The sequence below is a fragment of the Tetrao urogallus genome (assembly GCF_951394365.1).
Source record: "Tetrao urogallus genome assembly, chromosome: 1".
Lineage (NCBI taxonomy): Eukaryota > Metazoa > Chordata > Aves > Galliformes > Phasianidae > Tetrao > Tetrao urogallus.
The window spans coordinates 143,514,828-143,533,040 of NC_136813.1; the positions used below are offsets into that span (position 1 = coordinate 143,514,828).

The 18,213-nt window shown below is 52.4% G+C and overlaps 1 protein-coding gene across 1 annotated transcript; it reads right to left on the reverse strand.

Moving 5' to 3' along the window:
- Positions 1–13,559: 13,559 nt before the first annotated feature.
- On the reverse strand, positions 13,560–16,347 carry KCNJ4 (potassium inwardly rectifying channel subfamily J member 4; the record flags this gene model as incomplete). Its single annotated transcript, XM_079549492.1, has 2 exons — positions 13,560–14,889; positions 16,310–16,347. 2 exons carry the CDS (start codon positions 16,345–16,347, stop codon positions 13,560–13,562), a joined length of 1,368 nt encoding a protein of 455 aa, XP_079405618.1.
- Between the last annotated feature and the right edge of the window lie 1,866 nt (positions 16,348–18,213).

Below are 18,213 nucleotides of genomic sequence, written 5' to 3' on the forward strand. Positions count from 1 at the left end.
GCTGCGGCCCTTCTGGCTGATTGAGCAACAGGCTCCAAAGGGGAATCTAAAAAATGCTCCGGGGTGAGGGGGTGGGAGCAGGGAGCGGGATAATGGAGTGAAAAATCACGGCCGCACAGCTGTCACTCCTCCTTATCTCCCCCCCCCCCAACACAACACAAGTGTGCTTAGGGAACAGAGCGGGGGGATGATGGCTGGAGGGTGGCCATGGGGATCTGTGGTATGGGGGCACAACACCCCCAGCAGCAACTGCTCCAGGAGTCCCAACATCCGCCACATTTGCTGACTGCCTCCCACTCCACGCGCATACCCCCCATCTACAGTTCCTGCCCTTATCTCATCTTCGGGTCTACTATTACAGAATGAAGATCTCGCATATACAATCTATACTGTGATATTTAAAAAATTACATCATTCCATGTATTATTTATAGATGCTTACAATTAAAAGGCCGTGTGATGTTCCCCCCCCCCCCTCCCATCCCAGCAGACCTGACCCCTCCAGCCAAAGCAGTGCTCCCAGGGCCGTAGGTCCCTTAACCCACTGCGTTTTCCACACAGGAATAACACACCACCACCTCAGAGCAAAGCGTGTGCTCACGTTAATATCCACCTCACACCTACAACATACTACAAATACTACATGTCGCTCCCCGCACACAGACACACACACACCATTTTGCACCAGGGCCCTTTTATATAAGATAAAATACCCACGTACATACACAAAGGCCATTATATAAAAGCAGGATAGAGCCGGTCTTGGGGCTGAGTGTCCGACGCCAGCCATTTCGCAGGGCAGAGCGTCACCTCGGCCCCACACCTGGGCAGTAAGGACGGTGGGGGGGCACGAAAACCATGCAGCACCGAGTTTGGAGGCCACATAATGGAGGCTGCGAGGGGAAGTGGGAATGTGGGGGGTGCCGTGCCTGTAAGGGCTGTGCAGGGCTTTTATTTCCTTGTCTGTGTGTGTGTGTATGTGTAGGAGATAAAGGAAGGGGTTGGCAAAACACAGTCATCTGAAACAGGCTTTTTTAATAATCACAATTAAAAAGGGAAAAGGAAAAAAAAAAAAAAAAAAAATCGGGAAAAAGGGGTAAAAAAAAATATGGCATTTTGATGGAAACGGGAGACAACGAGCAGCCCCCTCCCTAAGCCCCTTTCGCATTTACAAAGAGGAGGTCTGGCAGATGGGAAGGGAAAAAAAAAGAGGGAAAAAAAAAAAAAAAAAAGAAAATAATAAGAGGCGAAGCGCTGAAGACCACCTTTTCGTTAGAAATAGCCACAAACAGGAAAAACAAGGTGGGGGGGGGGGGGGGGAGGAATAAAATAAATAAATCTCTCCTGACACCCCCACCCCCTACAGGCACAACACGGCCCTACCCGGGCTGTATTTTCCGGGTAGATCACACAAAGCGACCACCCCCCGAACGGCAGCCAACTTCCCGGCTCCCCCCCAAGCCCGAGCCCACCGCGGTCGCCCCGAGAGCCCGAGCCCCCCTCCCCCCTCGTCTCTACAACGGCCGGGCCCCGAGAGCGGAGAGCCCCAAGGGACAGCAGGAGAAAGAAGGGGAGCAGGGGGGGCGACCCCCTCTCGACACCCCACAAAGAGCCTTTTGTCCCCGCTGCCCCCCGGCCCGGCGCATCGCGCCCTGCCCTCCCCTCCCCCGCCCCTCCTTCCTTCCCTTCCTCCCTCCCTCCGCGCACACAAAGAGCCGGAGGGGCCGCCTTTCCCCCGGGGTTTGCGCCCCAAGATGGAGGCGGGCGCCCCCCATACCCACCCTGGCGGGAAGGGGGCCGTGTGGGGCTGCTGCTCCGCCGGCTGTCAGGAGGCCAGGCGGCCGCGGCGGGGAGGATGACGGAGGATTGGGGAGGGCTGGCGGCGGCCGTGCCCGGCGCGTCCCTCCTTCGCTCGGCTCAGCGCGGCGCGGCGCTGCCTGCCGCCTCCCGCCCGCTCGCCGTCCCCTCCAGCCGGCGTGTGCTCGGCACAGCCCGGCGCTCACCCAGTTTCCATTGAGCCCCGGAGCCAAACCCACTGATGTCACCCAGCGCAGCCCCGACCCTCCTCCTCCTCCTCCCGCCCGCCCGCCCGCCGTTAAAGGCACAACCGCTCCTCCATCAGCCGTTCTTTCGGTCCGGGCCTGGCCCCGCGGACGTTTCCTCTCGGGCGGCCGGGCTCCCCTTGGTGCTCTCGCCTGTCGGTACTCGGCTGTGGGGAGCGAAATCCCCACGGCCATCCCATTTTCTCACGCAATTGTGTTCTCTGGCTCGGGAAATTCAAGATATAGTCGAGTTTTGTGCATGGCGATGTGTGCAGCCCTACAGTTTGCTTCACTGGGGAGCCCAACATCACCAAGAATGGAGGGCTCTGTTGGGATGGAGTCATATCCTGGGGTGTGAGGGCAGCAGGCAACCCCAAACACAGGCAGTGCGGCCCACACTGAACCTCCATGATGGCTTTTTGCATGGAAGTGCCATCAGGATAACCCGGAATACATCGTCCAGTCCTCTTCTCGCTGTCCCCAGGGGAGACGCAGCCCTCGGGGGTGAAATCATGAAGTGTGTGCACGGACACTTCAGCCGCCTTTATTTTAATCATTTAGGGCTTAAAATAATACGTCTTTAATTAGAAACGTTGCCTTAATTGAATTGTAATCAAGTTTTTAGTTCTGTTAGCCCAGCTAAGCGGGTGATCTAATAACACCCACCTCCTTCTCTCCAAGCATTGCCTGGTTACACCTCTTCTTATGGAGTGATGCGTATTGGGGAGCCTGGGCCAGGGACTGGGGGGTATTGGTGGATGGCAGCTGGGCATGAGCCAGCACTGTGCCCTCGCAGCCCAGAAAGCCAACCATACCCTGGGCTGCATCCAAAGTAGCGTGGCCAGCAGGGAGAGGGAGGTGATCCTGCCCCTGGAGACACACAAGGTCAGGTTGGAGGGGCTCTGAGCACCCTGATCGAGCTGGAGGTATTCCTGTACATAGCAGGAGAGTTGGACTAGCTGGCTTTTAGGGATCCCTTCCATCTCCAACGATTTTATGATTCTATGAAGAGAGCGCTGCTGCTGAAGCTGTGTGTGCAGAGGATGGTTTGCACGGGGTAGTTCTCAGAGACCCTTTGGGATCTGTTCTCGCAGCAAGATCATTGGGCAGCCCCTGATACTCACACTATAGCCATGGGCTGAGTCTCACGGAAGCCCTGCCCTGCTCTGCTGGGTGCTTGGAGTGGTTGGAAAGGTGTATGATTTTCCATGACCAGGGAGCTGGAGCACTTAGCAAAACCATGGGTAAACTGACGCCCTCCCCATGGAAAGCTGAGCCCCAGTGACCTGGCAGACCTCAATGTGCTGCCAGATCGTGTTTGGCAGCTCTGCCTGGCCCGCAGTGAGCAGATTCGTGTTTCATCTGCTATCCAGGGAAGGATGTGCTGCTTCAAAGACTGCAGCCACATCTTCACAAAGACTTGCCCATGCTAGGAACCTGCAGCTTGATGCATCCACCAGAGCAGACCTCCAGCAGCCCCAGGGTCCCTACAGTGACTTCCCACCAGGCCAGGGCCTCTGCTCATCTCACCCAACTTCCCCTGGGCTGCACCTCAGCTGCCCTCCTGCCTCTGGCGTAACAGAGGCACAGGGTTAGCAGTGTGTCATGAGAACCACAAGATTTACTTTATCATGCTCAAAATGCTCTGGAAGGGCAGCGCTAACGCTGCAAAATCCTCAGACCCAAAATGGGCTAAAAGAGGAAGGATATGGATTATGGTCCAGACTGTATAAGACCACATGCATTTGTTGTTCCGGGATTCCTGCCCAGGTTGGCTAGTGATCATTTAAGGGTCAGCTGTCTGTTCTCTCCTTGTAATTCAAAGCATTAATTCACAGTTTATTAACTTCAGAATATTCATCCCTTCCTTTAAAAGCAACGCTTAATGTTCCTGAGGTCTTTTCACAGGGCACACTCTTTGATTTCTCATGGATTTGCCTTCCTGGAATACTCACACAGAGAGTGTGCAGCATTTTAGGGAAGACTGAGTGTCCTGGAGGTAAGGTCAGAAGCAGCCTGCAATGTGGAGATGCTGATCTGAGTGGTGAGCTTTGCCAGAGCGCTCTGCTTTTTAAAGCCTTTTGTACAGTCAAATCTAAGTCCCCATTCACGTGCAGCAGGGAGCAATAAATACTGCTGCAAATGAGACATCAGGATCCCAGGATAGTGTGAGACTAGAAACAAAGCAAAATGCCAAAATAAATAAAACATAGCTAATAGCTACCTCTGGAAAGGTTGCTGTGGGTGACTTTCTCAACATCAGGTAGGAAACCTAAAGCAGGGGCAATGATCCAGGCCAGCACACAACTGTCTCAGCAATGAGTCACTCCTTTTCCTTGACACTTTTGCAAAATATAAAAAGTAAATGATGCTGAGTCCCTGCAAGGAGATTCCTGCATGACACAGCCCAGACTCACCCAGAGCACCATCTAACCTGTGTGCTGCAGGTGTCCTATGGAAAATAGATCTGTGGACGTGTAATTAAAGGCTCTGTCATAACTCATATGTGTGAGGACATTGAAGGACAGCTGTGCAGACAGCCTTGGTGCTGCCATTCCTCAGTGATGGGAGAGCTGTATTTTGATGTAAGAGGGAGAATGGTGGCCTGCTGTCCCAGCTAAGGGCTGGTAAGAGGTGAGACACAATGCTGGATGCCATTTGGGCTCACGTCGCAGGACCAGCCGTTGCTTGAGTGCTGGAGAAACCTGTGGTCCTGGCCACACGAGTTGACACCTCTGTCTTCCCTATTCCTGGTGAACGCTCAGAACTTTCCCTATTTCAGCCTCCATTAGTCCTGTCTGCCACCAGAACACCCACAAGCAATATGGCTCCTCTCATTCTGCTCTGCTGACCCAAGTCACCCCATAGCTCCCAGGCGATCCCCCCTTGCCCAGCCAGTCCCATTCTCTCCAACTCCCTGCCTCATTTGCTTTTCCCTAGATTTTCTATCCCTTCCCTGTTCCTTTTCCCTTTGGGTTTCGTCCCCTCCCTATTCAAATCAGGCCTTTCTTCCCACACACTTCCCAGAAGCCAAAAGAGGGGCAATGAGGAACGCAGGGCCAAAGGAGATAATCATAGAATGGCTTGGGTTGGATGGGACCTCAAAGATCAACTTGGCCTTGAACACCTCAAGGGATGCATCATCCACAACATCTCTGGACCCAACCAGAGAAGACCAGCAAAGATCCCAGCCTGGTGCTGACCCAGAGCAGCAGTTAGAACCTCAGAAAGCCCCGCTGGGGAAGCCCTGCTCCTCCAGGGGAAAGCCCACACACTGTCATACCACCTTGAGGGTCGAGCAGGTTCACAGAGGCTGAGAAGCTGTGACAAACCCTCCTCCGGCCTGTAGCAAAGCTGTGTAATTTGTCCACGCCAACGGGGGAGAGAACAGTGTCTCACCGAGCTGGCAAAACAAAGCCTCCGTGACACAAAAACTGTCCTTCTGCCCAAGGCCAAGCCCTTGCTTGAAGCCCAAGAAGACCCAGAGCTTTCGTCCCCTGGGCCAGACTGCAGGTGTGCATCCTCTAGCCCAGCAGACGTAGGGGTGGGCCAGTATTTCCAGAACAAACTAAATAAACATGCCTGATTCAAGCGGAGGCAATCACTCACTACCAAAAATTTCTGCTCTGTTGGTGATGCTTTGACAAAGTTATAAGCTAGTGAAAACAGGGTCTTAAAAGGGGAAGTGTCGGCAACCTTAATAATAGGAGCAGCTCCCGGCCACACCTATAATTAAGGGCCTTTATTGTTTTTTTCCATATACCTCACCTTTTTTTATCCTTGTGGCATTCCCAACTTCTGTCAGCCACCCACACAGGCCTGCTTTGTTTAAAAAAACAAAAAAAAAAAGCCACAACCAAATGGAAAAAAACAAACAAACATTGGAGTGTACCCTTGGGGCTGCGTGAGGGCAGAGGGGTACAGCATAGAGACAGGACTCTGAGCTCAATCTGCAGCATCTTGTCTGAAGATGTGTAGCCCCATCCTCCAACCTTCATGTTTTTCGGAGAAAAGGGGCTGAATGGATCCTTGTCTGTGCAGTTCTGACCCTGTGGGCAGAGCCATCAGCTTGGGCAGTCCCATCCCATTGTCCTGGAGGCAGGCTGCTGCCTCTCTTTCTGCACAGCATTGGGGTGGCTTTGGGCACAGCCTCTGGTGGGAAGACGTGCAGCTCACGGAGAAGGGAATTAGCCCTGATCCTGGAGCTCTGAGGCACAGCCCTCAATCTCTCTTAGGAATGAAAGGTCAAAGACCTGAGGAGTCATGTTCATCCCTGTCGGAAGATTTTCAGGTCAGACCAAGTGAAATTGGACAGGAGGCAGCCAGGCTGTGAAATGATTTGTGTTTGGGAAGCTGGTTGGAGGAGAGACTGAGTACAGCAATGGAGGTCAGAGGAGGTCTGCAGAGACAGGAGGAAGGCAAATAGTGCATCCTTCTTCAAAAAAATCCAAGAAGTTGATCCTGGGAACTGCAGGTCAGACTCATTTGGTCCAAACCAGATGCTCTTGGAATACATCTCCAGGCACACAAAGAAGAGGGTGTCAGTATAGATTTTACTGAAGGTAAATCACACCTGGCCAACATGATCATCTGTGATAAAATGACCAGCTCTGTGGGTGAGGGGAAAGCAGTGGAAGTCATTTACTTTGGACTCAGCCAGGCTTTCAGTGCCATCTTCCGTCATATTCCTTTGTCCAAGGAAGGCTGATTTACTCTTTTAGATGGACAGAAAGCTGTGTCCATCTAAAAGCCAGAAAACTGGCTGACTGTCAGGAGGCAGTGGTTAAGGGGGGTCTGGAGGACCTGATGTTTCACATGGGTGTCATTGATCGGAAGGAGGTGATAGAGTGCTTTCCCACCAAGCTGGTGTGGAGGGGGAGCCAAGTGACCTGTTCAAGGGCACATCCTATCAGACAAAACAAGTCTTATGGGGAGCAGCTGAGGGAACTGAGATTGTTCTGCCTGGAGAATAGCTCGGGGGAGACCTCATCGCTCTCTACAGTGACCGGAAAGGAGGTTGTGGTGAGGTGGGGGTCAGCCTCTTCTCCCGGGTAATGAGAGACAGGACAAGAGGGAATGGCCTCAAGTTATGCCAGGGGAGGTTCAGATTAGATATTTAGGAACAATTTCTTCTCAGAAGGAGTGGAGCTGCAGTGGCACAGGCTGCCCATGGAGGTGGTGCAGTCACCGTCCCTGGAGGTGTTCCAGAGCCGTGTGGATGTGGCACTGAGGACATGGTCAGTGGCCATGGTGGGGGTGGGCTGATAGCTGTACTAGGTGATCTTAGAGGTCTTTTCCAACCTTAATGACTCTTTGATTCTATAAGGTGAAAGAAGAAAGATCCAGTATGGATAATAGGAAAATATTTCTGTCCCTGAGGAGTCAAACATGAGAAAAAGTTGCCCAGGTGAGTGCCTGTGTGGCTGTATTGAATGGAAAGCACACGGGGCAGCATCCTGGTGACCCCATAGAGCGTTGTGGAAAGCGTTGGAAATGTAAGCCTGCTGCACACGGTGAAGATCCCCCCCGTGCTGGCGGGAGTGCGGCATTGACGCCAGCCTGTGATTCACGGCAGCGCAAACTGGTGGCGAGTGAGGATCCGACGGTGTGTGAGTGAGTCCCATGCGCTCTGGGGGGGCGGTGCGGGCGGTTATGAAACCAGCTTGCCCAGTCAGAGTAATTCATGTGCTGCTGTGGGAGGGATGGGAGAGATAAACAACGCGCCGGGAGATGGGAGGGCAGGGAGGATGGCTTAAAATGCAGCTTCCCGGCATGCCCTGCTGGATTTGTTCAGCATCTCAGCCCGGCTCCTCTGTGATTCTTATGCAAGGGGTTTCTCTGGAAGGGACAGCCTGTCCTTTCTAGCTGAGCGCCAGGCACAGGGCATCGACTAACAAAAGGCCATCTCACCACATATCCCATGCGGCCAGCTGGGCCGAGGATAAGCACTTTATTGCTTGCTTTCAGTCCAGTGTGATTTAAGCGTGATGAGCAGGAGGAGCACCCCAAATACCGACAGCCCCAGCGCCAGCATGGAGTTCAACTTGCACTGCGCCATTGCTTTTGGGGGGCTGATGCACCTGGGTGTGCTCTGAACATGCTGGTTTCTGTCTGTGAAGCTCCAGGTGGGGTGTTTTGGTGGAGATCTGGAGACTGGGGTGTGTCTGTTGGGAACGGGCACTGTGCTTGATCCTCCAGGGCTTCTGCAGGTGGCAATATGAATGAAATGGAAGCTATACACGTTCCCAGGGAGCTATGACGTCCTGACCATGTCTTCACTGCAGCTGCAGACTCTTCTAGGAACTATTTCTGATTTATGGCTCCCAGTCTTCCCAACTGCACAGAAGTGGCAGGTCAAACCCACAGAGACACGGAGAGCCTGCTGCTGGATGGGCAGCTTGTCACTTGCCAGTAGCAATTTCAAGCTCCTTGCCCTCTCAGTTGCAACTGCTTTGGCGACTGCACCGTATCCTCCAGCTGACAACTTCAGTGACCGCAGTGCTGGGACATCCAAACAACTCTACCCATGTGCTGTCACTGGGATTCCCAGATATTACCAGCTCTCAAGTCTCAAGACATGCTATTTCAAATCAGGGGCCAGCACCAAAATAATCCTGCTAATTTCAGAGGCCAAAAAAACTTTGAAAGCTCAAATATCCAATGTCTCACAGACTATTTCAGGATGGTGTTTGTGTCCATCCCACATTTCTTCAAAGGCACCAGGGCAATGAAATCACATCATTCCACTTAGCAATATGTATTTCCTCTTCCCACACTGCCTACTTTTGGACAGCTCCAGGACTGTGTGCCTAGAGCCACAGCTGCTCAGAAAGCACAGGGATTGCTCCCTGTGGATGCTTCCTCCTGAAGGGGATGTGTTCAAAGGCAAAGTAAGAGTGAATGGCCCATTGACTGCTCTGCTCTCATTGCTTTTTCCCAGAAAATGAGATAAACACAGGAGCACAGACTCTGTGTGGTTTGCAAGCCAGGCTGTCATTACCTTATATCCCAAGGGGATATGGAAAGGTAGGTTGCCAAAAGAACTCTCAGGGCATTGCAAACCCTCTGCCTGCAAGCTGTGCTTCATACTGGCCAGGGCACATCCCAGTGGGGCATTTCTCCACTTCCACAGAAGTTCACGACTGCCTGGGGCAGGAAAAAGGCAGCTGCTACAGCAGCACAACTCTATTACAGCGTAGACTGTGTGTGCCACACTGAGGGGCTGCATAGTGGAAAAGTGGAGAAAAATCTCATAGGTTGAGCATCTGCACCAGCCGTGTTGCAGAGGTGACAACTGAAGGGACAATAACCAAACGGTCTGTCTCTGAACTCAAGTATTCCCTGTGCAACTTCCCAGATTGCCACAGCTTTGCACAGAGAAGAAATCAAAGTGTCAGTGCATATCTGAACTGCTTTCAAAGCCAGTAGCCAAGCTGCTGAGGTTTTACAGAGCTGATAGTTGATGGCGTGGCATAAAAATCCCTGACCCCTCCGTCAGCCATCCTGAACTTTACTGTGGGCTGAAGATCCATGGGCATATCGGTACCTCCAGAGCTGGCATTGTCTGCAGGACAGAAAGGGAAATATTCCCATCCTGACCTCCAGCTGAGACTTGCAGCCATCCCTGCGCCCCATCCCTGCACCCCACTCCCAGCCCTGCTGAGCCCGCAGCTGCTCGGGTTGCTCGGAGGCAGTGCTGCGAGGCTCGCTGCCATCCCTAGGTGGTGCTCTGAGGACAGGCAAGGACCGAGCTCCCCGGCGTGCTTGCGCCGTGGTTTCCCGGCCGTGGGTCCCGCAGCGCACCGGTGGGCCGGGATTGCGGCAGCCCCCAGCCGGGTCCCCAGGGCTGGACACAGCTCCTCCAGCAGCTCGTTCCTACCTCAGCCCCTCTGGTTTTCAGCCGCCAGCCCACGCAGCCTCGCACTGAGAGACCCCCACGTCTCCTGCCCACCCTGCTGCTTCTCCCCCAGCCTGCCCAGTGCCCCCCAAGCAATGTGCTCAGCTCCCCCAGCCCCACACGCTGCCTTTTTCCACCTCTCCCCCTCTTGCACAGCCCACATCATTTGTCCCAGCATCAGCAGAAGGCTGGGGCTGCAGGGCTTTTCCAATAGTGGCGCTCCATTAGGGCCCAGCTCTGCAATTCACCCCAGGCAATGGCAAAATTCCCATCGACTTAGCAGGGGCAGGAGCAAGCCCTTAATGGCCTGGGAAGAAGTAGAAGCTGAGCAGAGGTCACACGCCTGTGTGCAGCCGACTCTTCTTCATTCTGGGACAACACCAAAGCCGAGCTGGTTGCAAAAAAGCACTTTTGTTTGGAAGCACAAATGTTATCAACATGAATTCCCGATCACAGAAATCCAAACCCATTTTCTCCCTTATTATCATGTTCCTTGAACATATTTTTAGCCGCAGCGTGTATCAAAATGTTTTGCTGAGCAAATTTTGGGTGAGCTGAAAGGTGCCAATGATGGTCTCTTTTCAAAAGGGTTGGCTGAAAGTGTCACCAAAAATAAAACATGAAACAAGTCTCTCAAGTGTCATCAAAAACAACGGCAATGTTCAGTTGGAAGCTGGCAGGAGTGAAAGCAGTATAGTTAGCTGTCATGGGGTGCCGGATCTGAGCCAGTGCCTGGATCCTATTCATAGGGCAAAAAGTCCGTTCTCTCTCTGTTAGATTTCTGATGTTGGAATAGTTTTCAACAGAAGCCAAATCTCAACAAGAGCTGCATAGTCGTTCTGTCCATCAGGTCCTGCAGAAGGGAGGCGTCTTCTCTGGACCAGATGCACCACCTACATGGAAGGTGATGCTTCACATATCGTACGCAGCTGCACCCTGGTCAAAATCCCATCAGTATTTCTGGCTTGCAGAGCTGATTTGCAGACCCACCTAGCAATGTCCAGTCTTCCTCATGGCAGCTTTCCACAGTGGATTCATCAAGGTTGGCAAGGACCTCTAAGATCACCTGGTCCAACCACCAGCCCATCCCACCATGCCCACTGACCACATCCCTCAGTGCCACATCCACACGGCTCTGGAACACCTCCAGGGATGATGACTGCACCACCTCCCTGGGCAGCCTGTGCCACTGCAGCACCACTTCTTCTGAGAAGAAATTGTTCCTAATATCCAATCTTCTCTCTTGGTGATTTTTCTTGGGTCACATAACGGAGTCCCCAACATCCAATTGTACATACACTTGTTGAGATGAGTGCTGCTGGTGCACAAAGTTTGTGTGCACATCACTGAGTGTTTATGGTTTATTGAGTGGTGTAGGATGGCTTATGCCTGCATATATGACATATGTATGTAGGTACGTTCAGTGGATATTCAGGCATGAGTACTTTGTGATTGGAGCATGCAGGTGCAGAAGCACATGCATTGAAGGATACACATACCTTTGTGCATTGGCAAAGTGGGAGAAATCTCCCCTAGATGTCCTCACGGAGTGCATCTCCTCACAGACCAGACTCTTAGGAACTAGAGTCATGGTACATAATCCCCACTCACCTCTAAAGGGTGCTGCACCTTGGTGAGGGGTGTCCAGTGTCCAGCCACGCTCCCTTCTTTGGGGCCACCAGCTCAGTCTGTGTTCTGGGTGCCCGTGTCCTCACATCCTCACATGCAGAGTCCTTCCCTCTCGGTCCATTAGTTTGTTTCCACTGCCATGACCAGCGACAGGCACCCAGCTCTGAAAGCTATATTGAAAGCCAGGTCAATACTGGCCTCTGTTTATTCCCTCTGGGGGAAAATAAATAAATAATAGTATGAGGAAGGAGGAGGGAGGGACATTTTTAATCAGCAATGGGGAGAGGAGGTGGGACACAGACACATGTAGAAAAACATGGCTGCATATCAAGTCATAGCTGAAAAAAGCCAAGAGGTGGCCAGGAGGTATTCCTCTTGAGGTGGCCATGTCTGTGTCCATACCAATCTTGCTACACTATCCCTGTTCCCTCCCACATTACCACATTATTCATTTTTCTTCTTCCCCCTTCCCTTCCCTTCCCTTCCCTTCCCTTCCCTTCCCTTCCCTTCCCTTCCCTTCCCTTCCCTCCCCTTCCCTCCCCTTCCCTTGCCTTCCCTTGCCTTCGCCTTCGCCTTCATTTTTTCCCTGCCTGCGGTTCCCAGTTCTCCCTCACTCCTTCTGACTCCTTCCCTCCTCTTTTGCTTCTTTCCTATTGCTCTTTGTACTAAGCCCAAGCTGTTACCAAGACATTGGCTTTCTGCTCTGTAGATCAGGGATTAGATGGAACAGTATTTCTTCAACCATTTCCCCAAGAGCACATCTGCCAGGTGTGCAGAGCAGCCTTTTGAGCTACCCAATTATTTTCCCATCCTCATGTCATCTAGTTTTGAGTGAGTGATTCTAATGCTCTTAATAAAGACTCACCAAGGTTTGCTGTCTTCTGTGAAACAACAGAGAAGTGGTGTTAAGTCTAGCTCTGGCTCTGAAGTACCAAAGGTGAAGCCTCCAGGCATCAAACCCATACAAACAGCAAACACCAGCACTAATAACACTCATCAGTCTCTGTACCAGGCTGCAGCCTCGGGGTCTCCTTTGTTTCCAAACCTCCCCCTGGGATATTAGACTTTATTAAAAATAAATAGATACAAATTCCGTTTTACAGCTGATGGCAGCAGGGAGAAGACCGGAGGAGGTGGAAGGAGCAAGTGAGGGGCCTGCTGTCCCATCAGGTCACTGCCTGCCAGCCCTGGCACGGTGGCCGGGTGTGTGAGCACAGGGCCCTGCCTGCTGCCAGGCGCTCCAGGAAAGAAGCAGAACGTGGTCTGGGGAGGAGTAGGGGAACCAGGGCTGAGTCTGTGGGGCTGTGGGGCTGAGCTGCTGCTGGAGGTGATGGGTGCCACAAGGAGAGTGCAGAGCGGGCTACGTGCAGTGTCCTTCTCTCCCAGCTTGGCATTTACAGTGGAAGAATATGGATTTCAGTTCTCGATCTTTTTTATATACAAAGAAAGTCAAGTGCAACAAGCAATAAACATGCAAGCAAACCCCTATCTCCAGAGACTCTCCCACTCCCTCTAGGAGTCCTAAACTCTCCTGTCCCTTCTCATTGAGTCAGGACTTATGCATCACTCCTCTCCTTGTGAGAGCCATTTCTATTGATAGCCATGGGTCTGCACATGTTGAGAGAGACAGAAAGTGCTGTTGTCTCAGCCGCAGAACCACTTGAGCAGGTACAGTCTCTCCATTGAGGGCACAGGCTCCTGTCACCTCCCCAGAAGTGGGAATTCAACCATGCTTCTTTCTTGTCCCTGGGCAGGTCCTCGAGCAAGCTGTGCTGTCTGGAAGAATGGTGTATTCTCACTCCTCATCCAGGGGGTACAACTTCATGGGAAAGGGAATATATCAGATATCTCCAGGCCTCGACGTACTCAGGTGCTGAGAGGTGGTCACAGGAGGCATTTTTTGGTGGGCAAGGGACTTATCCAGCTACGTTTGGGTGCAGAACAGAGGAGGAGGGGATGGGTAATGGGTGTAGAACGGGGAGGCTGGAGGGATTAGATGGCTGACTCCCTGCGGTATGAGATGGTATCCAAGGGCAAAGTGGCCTGGAGCCGCTCCAGGTCCAGGTGGCTTCCAAAATCCATCATCTGGATGACGCCTCCCTCTTCCTTGGTGCTGCCACCTAACGCTACACCCACTTCGTCATCATCATCATCTTCGTCTTGACTGACAAGAGCCAGCTCGTTCTCATAGCAGAAGGCACTGGGAGGTGGGGGAGAAGGTAGGATAGTCATCTTGCTTTCTTGCAGCTCCCGAGCTGAGCAGCAGGGTGTGCCAGCTACCTCATAGGTCTTGTGAAAACGGGAATAATCCACTTTGTAGTGGTTCTTCTCCTCAAACACTACTGGTTCAAAGCGGTGACCCCAGAGGATTTCACTGGCGAGGTAAGAGCTCCGTGCCTGTGTGGTCATGGCCGTGGCTTCCACCATCCCTTCCAGGATAACAACGATCTCAAAGTTCTCCGTCTCCAGCTCCTCCTTGCCAATCCCATAGAGTGGGCTCTCCTCATCAATCTCATGAACAATAATAATGGGTGAGACCAAAAATATACGATCGAGACCCACATCATAGCCTACATTGAGGTCCCGCTGGTCCAGGGGGAGGTACTCCCCTTCCTCCGTCATGTAGGGTTTGATGAGCTGGGCACGAACGTGGGCCTCCACGATGTGGCTCCTCCTCAGGTTGCCCACTCGCCACATGAGGCACAGTTTGCCATCCCGCACCGAGATGACCGCGTGGTGACTGAAGAGGAGGGTCTGGGCCCGCTTCTTGGGCCTCGCCATCTTGGCCATGATGGTGCCAATCATGAAGGAGTCAATAACACAGCCCACAATGGACTGGACCACCACAGCCATGATGGCCAGCGGACACTCCTCAGTCACGCAGCGGAAGCCATACCCAATGGTTGTCTGTGTCTCCACTGAGAAGAGGAAAGCCCCTAGAAAGCTGTTCACGTGCATGATGCAAGGCTTGAGGAGAGAGGGACTGCCCCCCACCACCGGTGCGTTGAGGTCACCGTGGAAGAAAGCAATGCACCAGAAGAGGAAACCAAAGAAGAGCCAAGAGACCAGGAAGGCGGCGGAGAAGATCATCAGCATGTACCGCCAGCGCGTGTCCACACAGGTGGTGAAGATGTCAGCCATGTAGCGCTGAGACTTGTTGCTCAGGTTGGCGAAGTAGACATTGCATTGGCCGTTCTTCTTCACAAAGCGGTTACGGTGCTTCCGCCGGGGTGTGTGGCCCTTCCCGTTCCGGCTGTGCCCGTTCATGCTGCCCAGCGCAGAGACCTTGTGTCCATCCTCCTCAGTCGAGACAATGCTGTACCTGGAACAGAAGGAACAGACAGAAATATGTGAAGAACGACATTTTGGCCCCGGCATGGTGTAAGGATGGGAGTTTCTATTTTCTCCTCTGCTCTCCGCCCTGATGCCATTGTATATTGGTGACAATGTTTATACACTTCCTGCGCTCAGGACAATTCTGTTGCCACAGCAACAAGCATGGCTCCCAGCATCCTGCATCCAAAGCTAAAGGTGTAATTTGGAGATCAACAGTCAAATCATTGGCAGTTTTTTTCTGGGAGAAACTCCCCTCTTTGGGGAGCTGTTCCCCACTGATTCCCTCCACAGTGGATGGCATTGTTACCCCTCTCACCATTGCCAGGAGAAGGCAGCTTCCAAGTGCTCTCATACACTGCTGGATCTAAAATCACAGATTCTCATATAAAAAGCTTATGGCAGAAGATGCTCTGACCACTGAAGATATCCAGTAGCCTCCCTCTGAGTGCATAGACCCACCAAGACCCCCATTGCCGCTAAGCCACTAATGACTCCGGAGGCTGGCAGAGCCTCCCTCCCTCCCCATCACATTGACACAGCTGTCGGAGTCCTCCAGCATGGACTCCTTCACCCCAGAGCTGACTGTTCCTTGTTTAAATAGGGTGGTTTCTTCAGGGCAGCCACATAGCTCCAAATCCATTTGCTGTCCTCATCTCATTGGAAAGAGGACACCGGGCTTCTGCAGTCCTGCTGAAATCGGCAATTCCTGAGCCAGGGCTGGTGTCCAGCACTGCATTGGTTCTTTGCTTCTCCTCTGCACCAGCAAACTCTGCCGAGAGCCAAGATCTCCCCCCACATACAGCACATTTCAGACTTGGAGATGGAGGAGCCATAACTTAGAGTGGACAAGCCCCAGGAAGGTATTTTGAAAATAATGTATTGAGGGATGGGCAAAGAGACCAGAAGATGCCCTGAACACATAGGGCAGCACATGGAACATGTCCAGAGAAAGGCAGCAGAGCTGTGAGAGGTCTGGAGCACAAGTCTGATGGGGAGCAGATGAAGGAACTGAGGTTGTTCAGTCTGAAGAAAAGGAGGTTCAAGGGAGACCTTATTGCTCTCTACAGTGACCTGAAAGAAGGTTGTAGTGGGTGGGGATTGGCCTCTGCTCCCAGGTAACAACAATGGGATGAGAAGGAATGGCCTCAAGTTGCAGCAGAGAAGGTTCAGGTTGGATATAAGGGACAGTTTCTTCTCAGAAGAAGCGGTGCTGCAGTGGCACAGGCTGCCTAGGGTGGTGGTGCAGTCACCGTCCCTGGAGGTGTTCCAGAGCCGTGTGGATGTGGCACTGAGGGACATGGTTATGGGCATGGTGGGGATGGGCTGGCGGTTGGACCAGGTGATCTTAGAGGTCTTTTCCAACCTTAATGATTCTATGAACAGTCCTTGGGATGAGAGCTACTCACCGGTTGACTCGGACGCTGCCCATGGCTTGCTGTATCATCAGGTGTTGGGGGCCACAGGAGCTGGGCGAGCGTGGGATCTCATGCAGCCGTGCTCATGTGGGACCTGGCAGCTCTAGCTTTCACCTCTGACAAGCTGAGACCCATGCCATCATCACCATTGCTCCTGGGCATGTGCCTTATAGAGAAGGACAGAGCAAAACCCCATCAAAGCCCATCCTGAAAACACCTACCCTGCATGCACATCTCCCAGCCTTCTGCTGTATGCCCAGAGGGATGAGGTGGGGATGGTAGGCACTACACCACGGCCCTGCTCCAGAGGTGAAGAGCTGACAGACACACACCTAGTGCACACAGCAGCCCACATATCTCACCCATGCGGAGGTGCTGGCAGGCAGTCACCTCTCTCTGGACCAAGGACACCAGAGTTTAGCAGCTTGCAGGGTCCCTGCCCTGAGCCAATATATTAATATCATAGCTTACAGGAGGACAAGAGCTCAGCCAGCCTAAATACCTTGCACACAAGGACTAACAAAGTGCAAACACACACAGCAGCCCTAGAGATCCCTGTCAGCCCAACCTGACCTAGAGGAAATTTATTGCCAAGAAGTGAAGAATATCCCCCCTATTTCAAAGATGGGAAGAGAAGCAAGAGATAGAGATAATGGAGAGCCAATGCAGAGGAGGAGCTCAGGGGCAGCCAAGGAGAAGCCGGTTGAGCAAACAGACCTTGCGATGTGCCGTGCATAGCATCCCAGGAGTGGTTCTGTGGTATGGCCTGGGGAGGATGTCTGGGAGGTGCTGTATCCTGACCTGGTCCTCCCTGAGCTGAAGAACTAGGAGACCGAAGACTCAAGGGCTGATCTATCCCACCTGCCCAGAGCTGCTGGGAAGGGAAATGCGGTGAGGGGTAATGACTCATAGATTAGGAAGGGCTTTGTACACCCATGCTAATCCTACACTGTAACCTTTGGATTACAGCAGTAAGCGTAGAGCACGCAGCACAGACACAGCTAGTTCACTACCTCCCAGCCTCTCCAATGAGCAGCAGGTAGTTGCCATATCTCAGACAAATCCAGGGATTTCTGGGTCAAATACAAGGTTTGGAACTCATTGCATGCGGCCATGCAAAGGTGGGAGCCAGGAACAATAGGTGTTATTGTTGAGGATGGAAAAATTAGTGAGAAACGCTCTCGTCTCGTCACCAGTGTTGTAGAGCAGGGCTTCAAGTGGCTAAGGGTGACCAGCACTCCTTCCAGCTTAGTAGCCCACGTTGGAAGGCTGCAAGTATGGAGTTCCAGACGTCGCCTCTGATGGGCAAACCATCGTCATGTCTGCAGTGGGGATTAACCAGCTGTCCCTCCTCCAGGCAACAAGGTTACTGAGGCAGCTGAAGACCCAGCCACGACTGCTGGGACACTCGAGGACCATGAGAAGGCAGCAGACTTCACCACTCACCATAGGTAGGTAGGAGTGAACAGCTGCCAAAAATTCCCATCGGAAAAAAACGTTGATGCTGAGCTCTGCCAGCACCCAGCCTCTCACCAGCCTTCATCACCAAAGTCTTTAATCGTGGTCTGTTTGGCCAGATAGGGAAAAATCTGCTGTGTAGTTGGATAAACTACAGCTGAAAATGAGGAGGATAACCTAAATTCATCAGAAATGTTGGGGGATGACCTGGTGTTGAAAAATGACGCCCACATATAGTCCCAAAAGGATAAAACTAAAACACATACCCAGTGATTATACAGTAAATGTGAGCTATGGCATCCTGCCTTACTCAGCAGGAGACAAATGGACAATTTGGGTGTGTTTCTCTGCATCAGGAGAGGAAGGGAATCTTCTCCAATCATTGTTTCCCACTGGTTGAGCCAAGTTAAAGGGATACCTTATCATCCTCTACAATG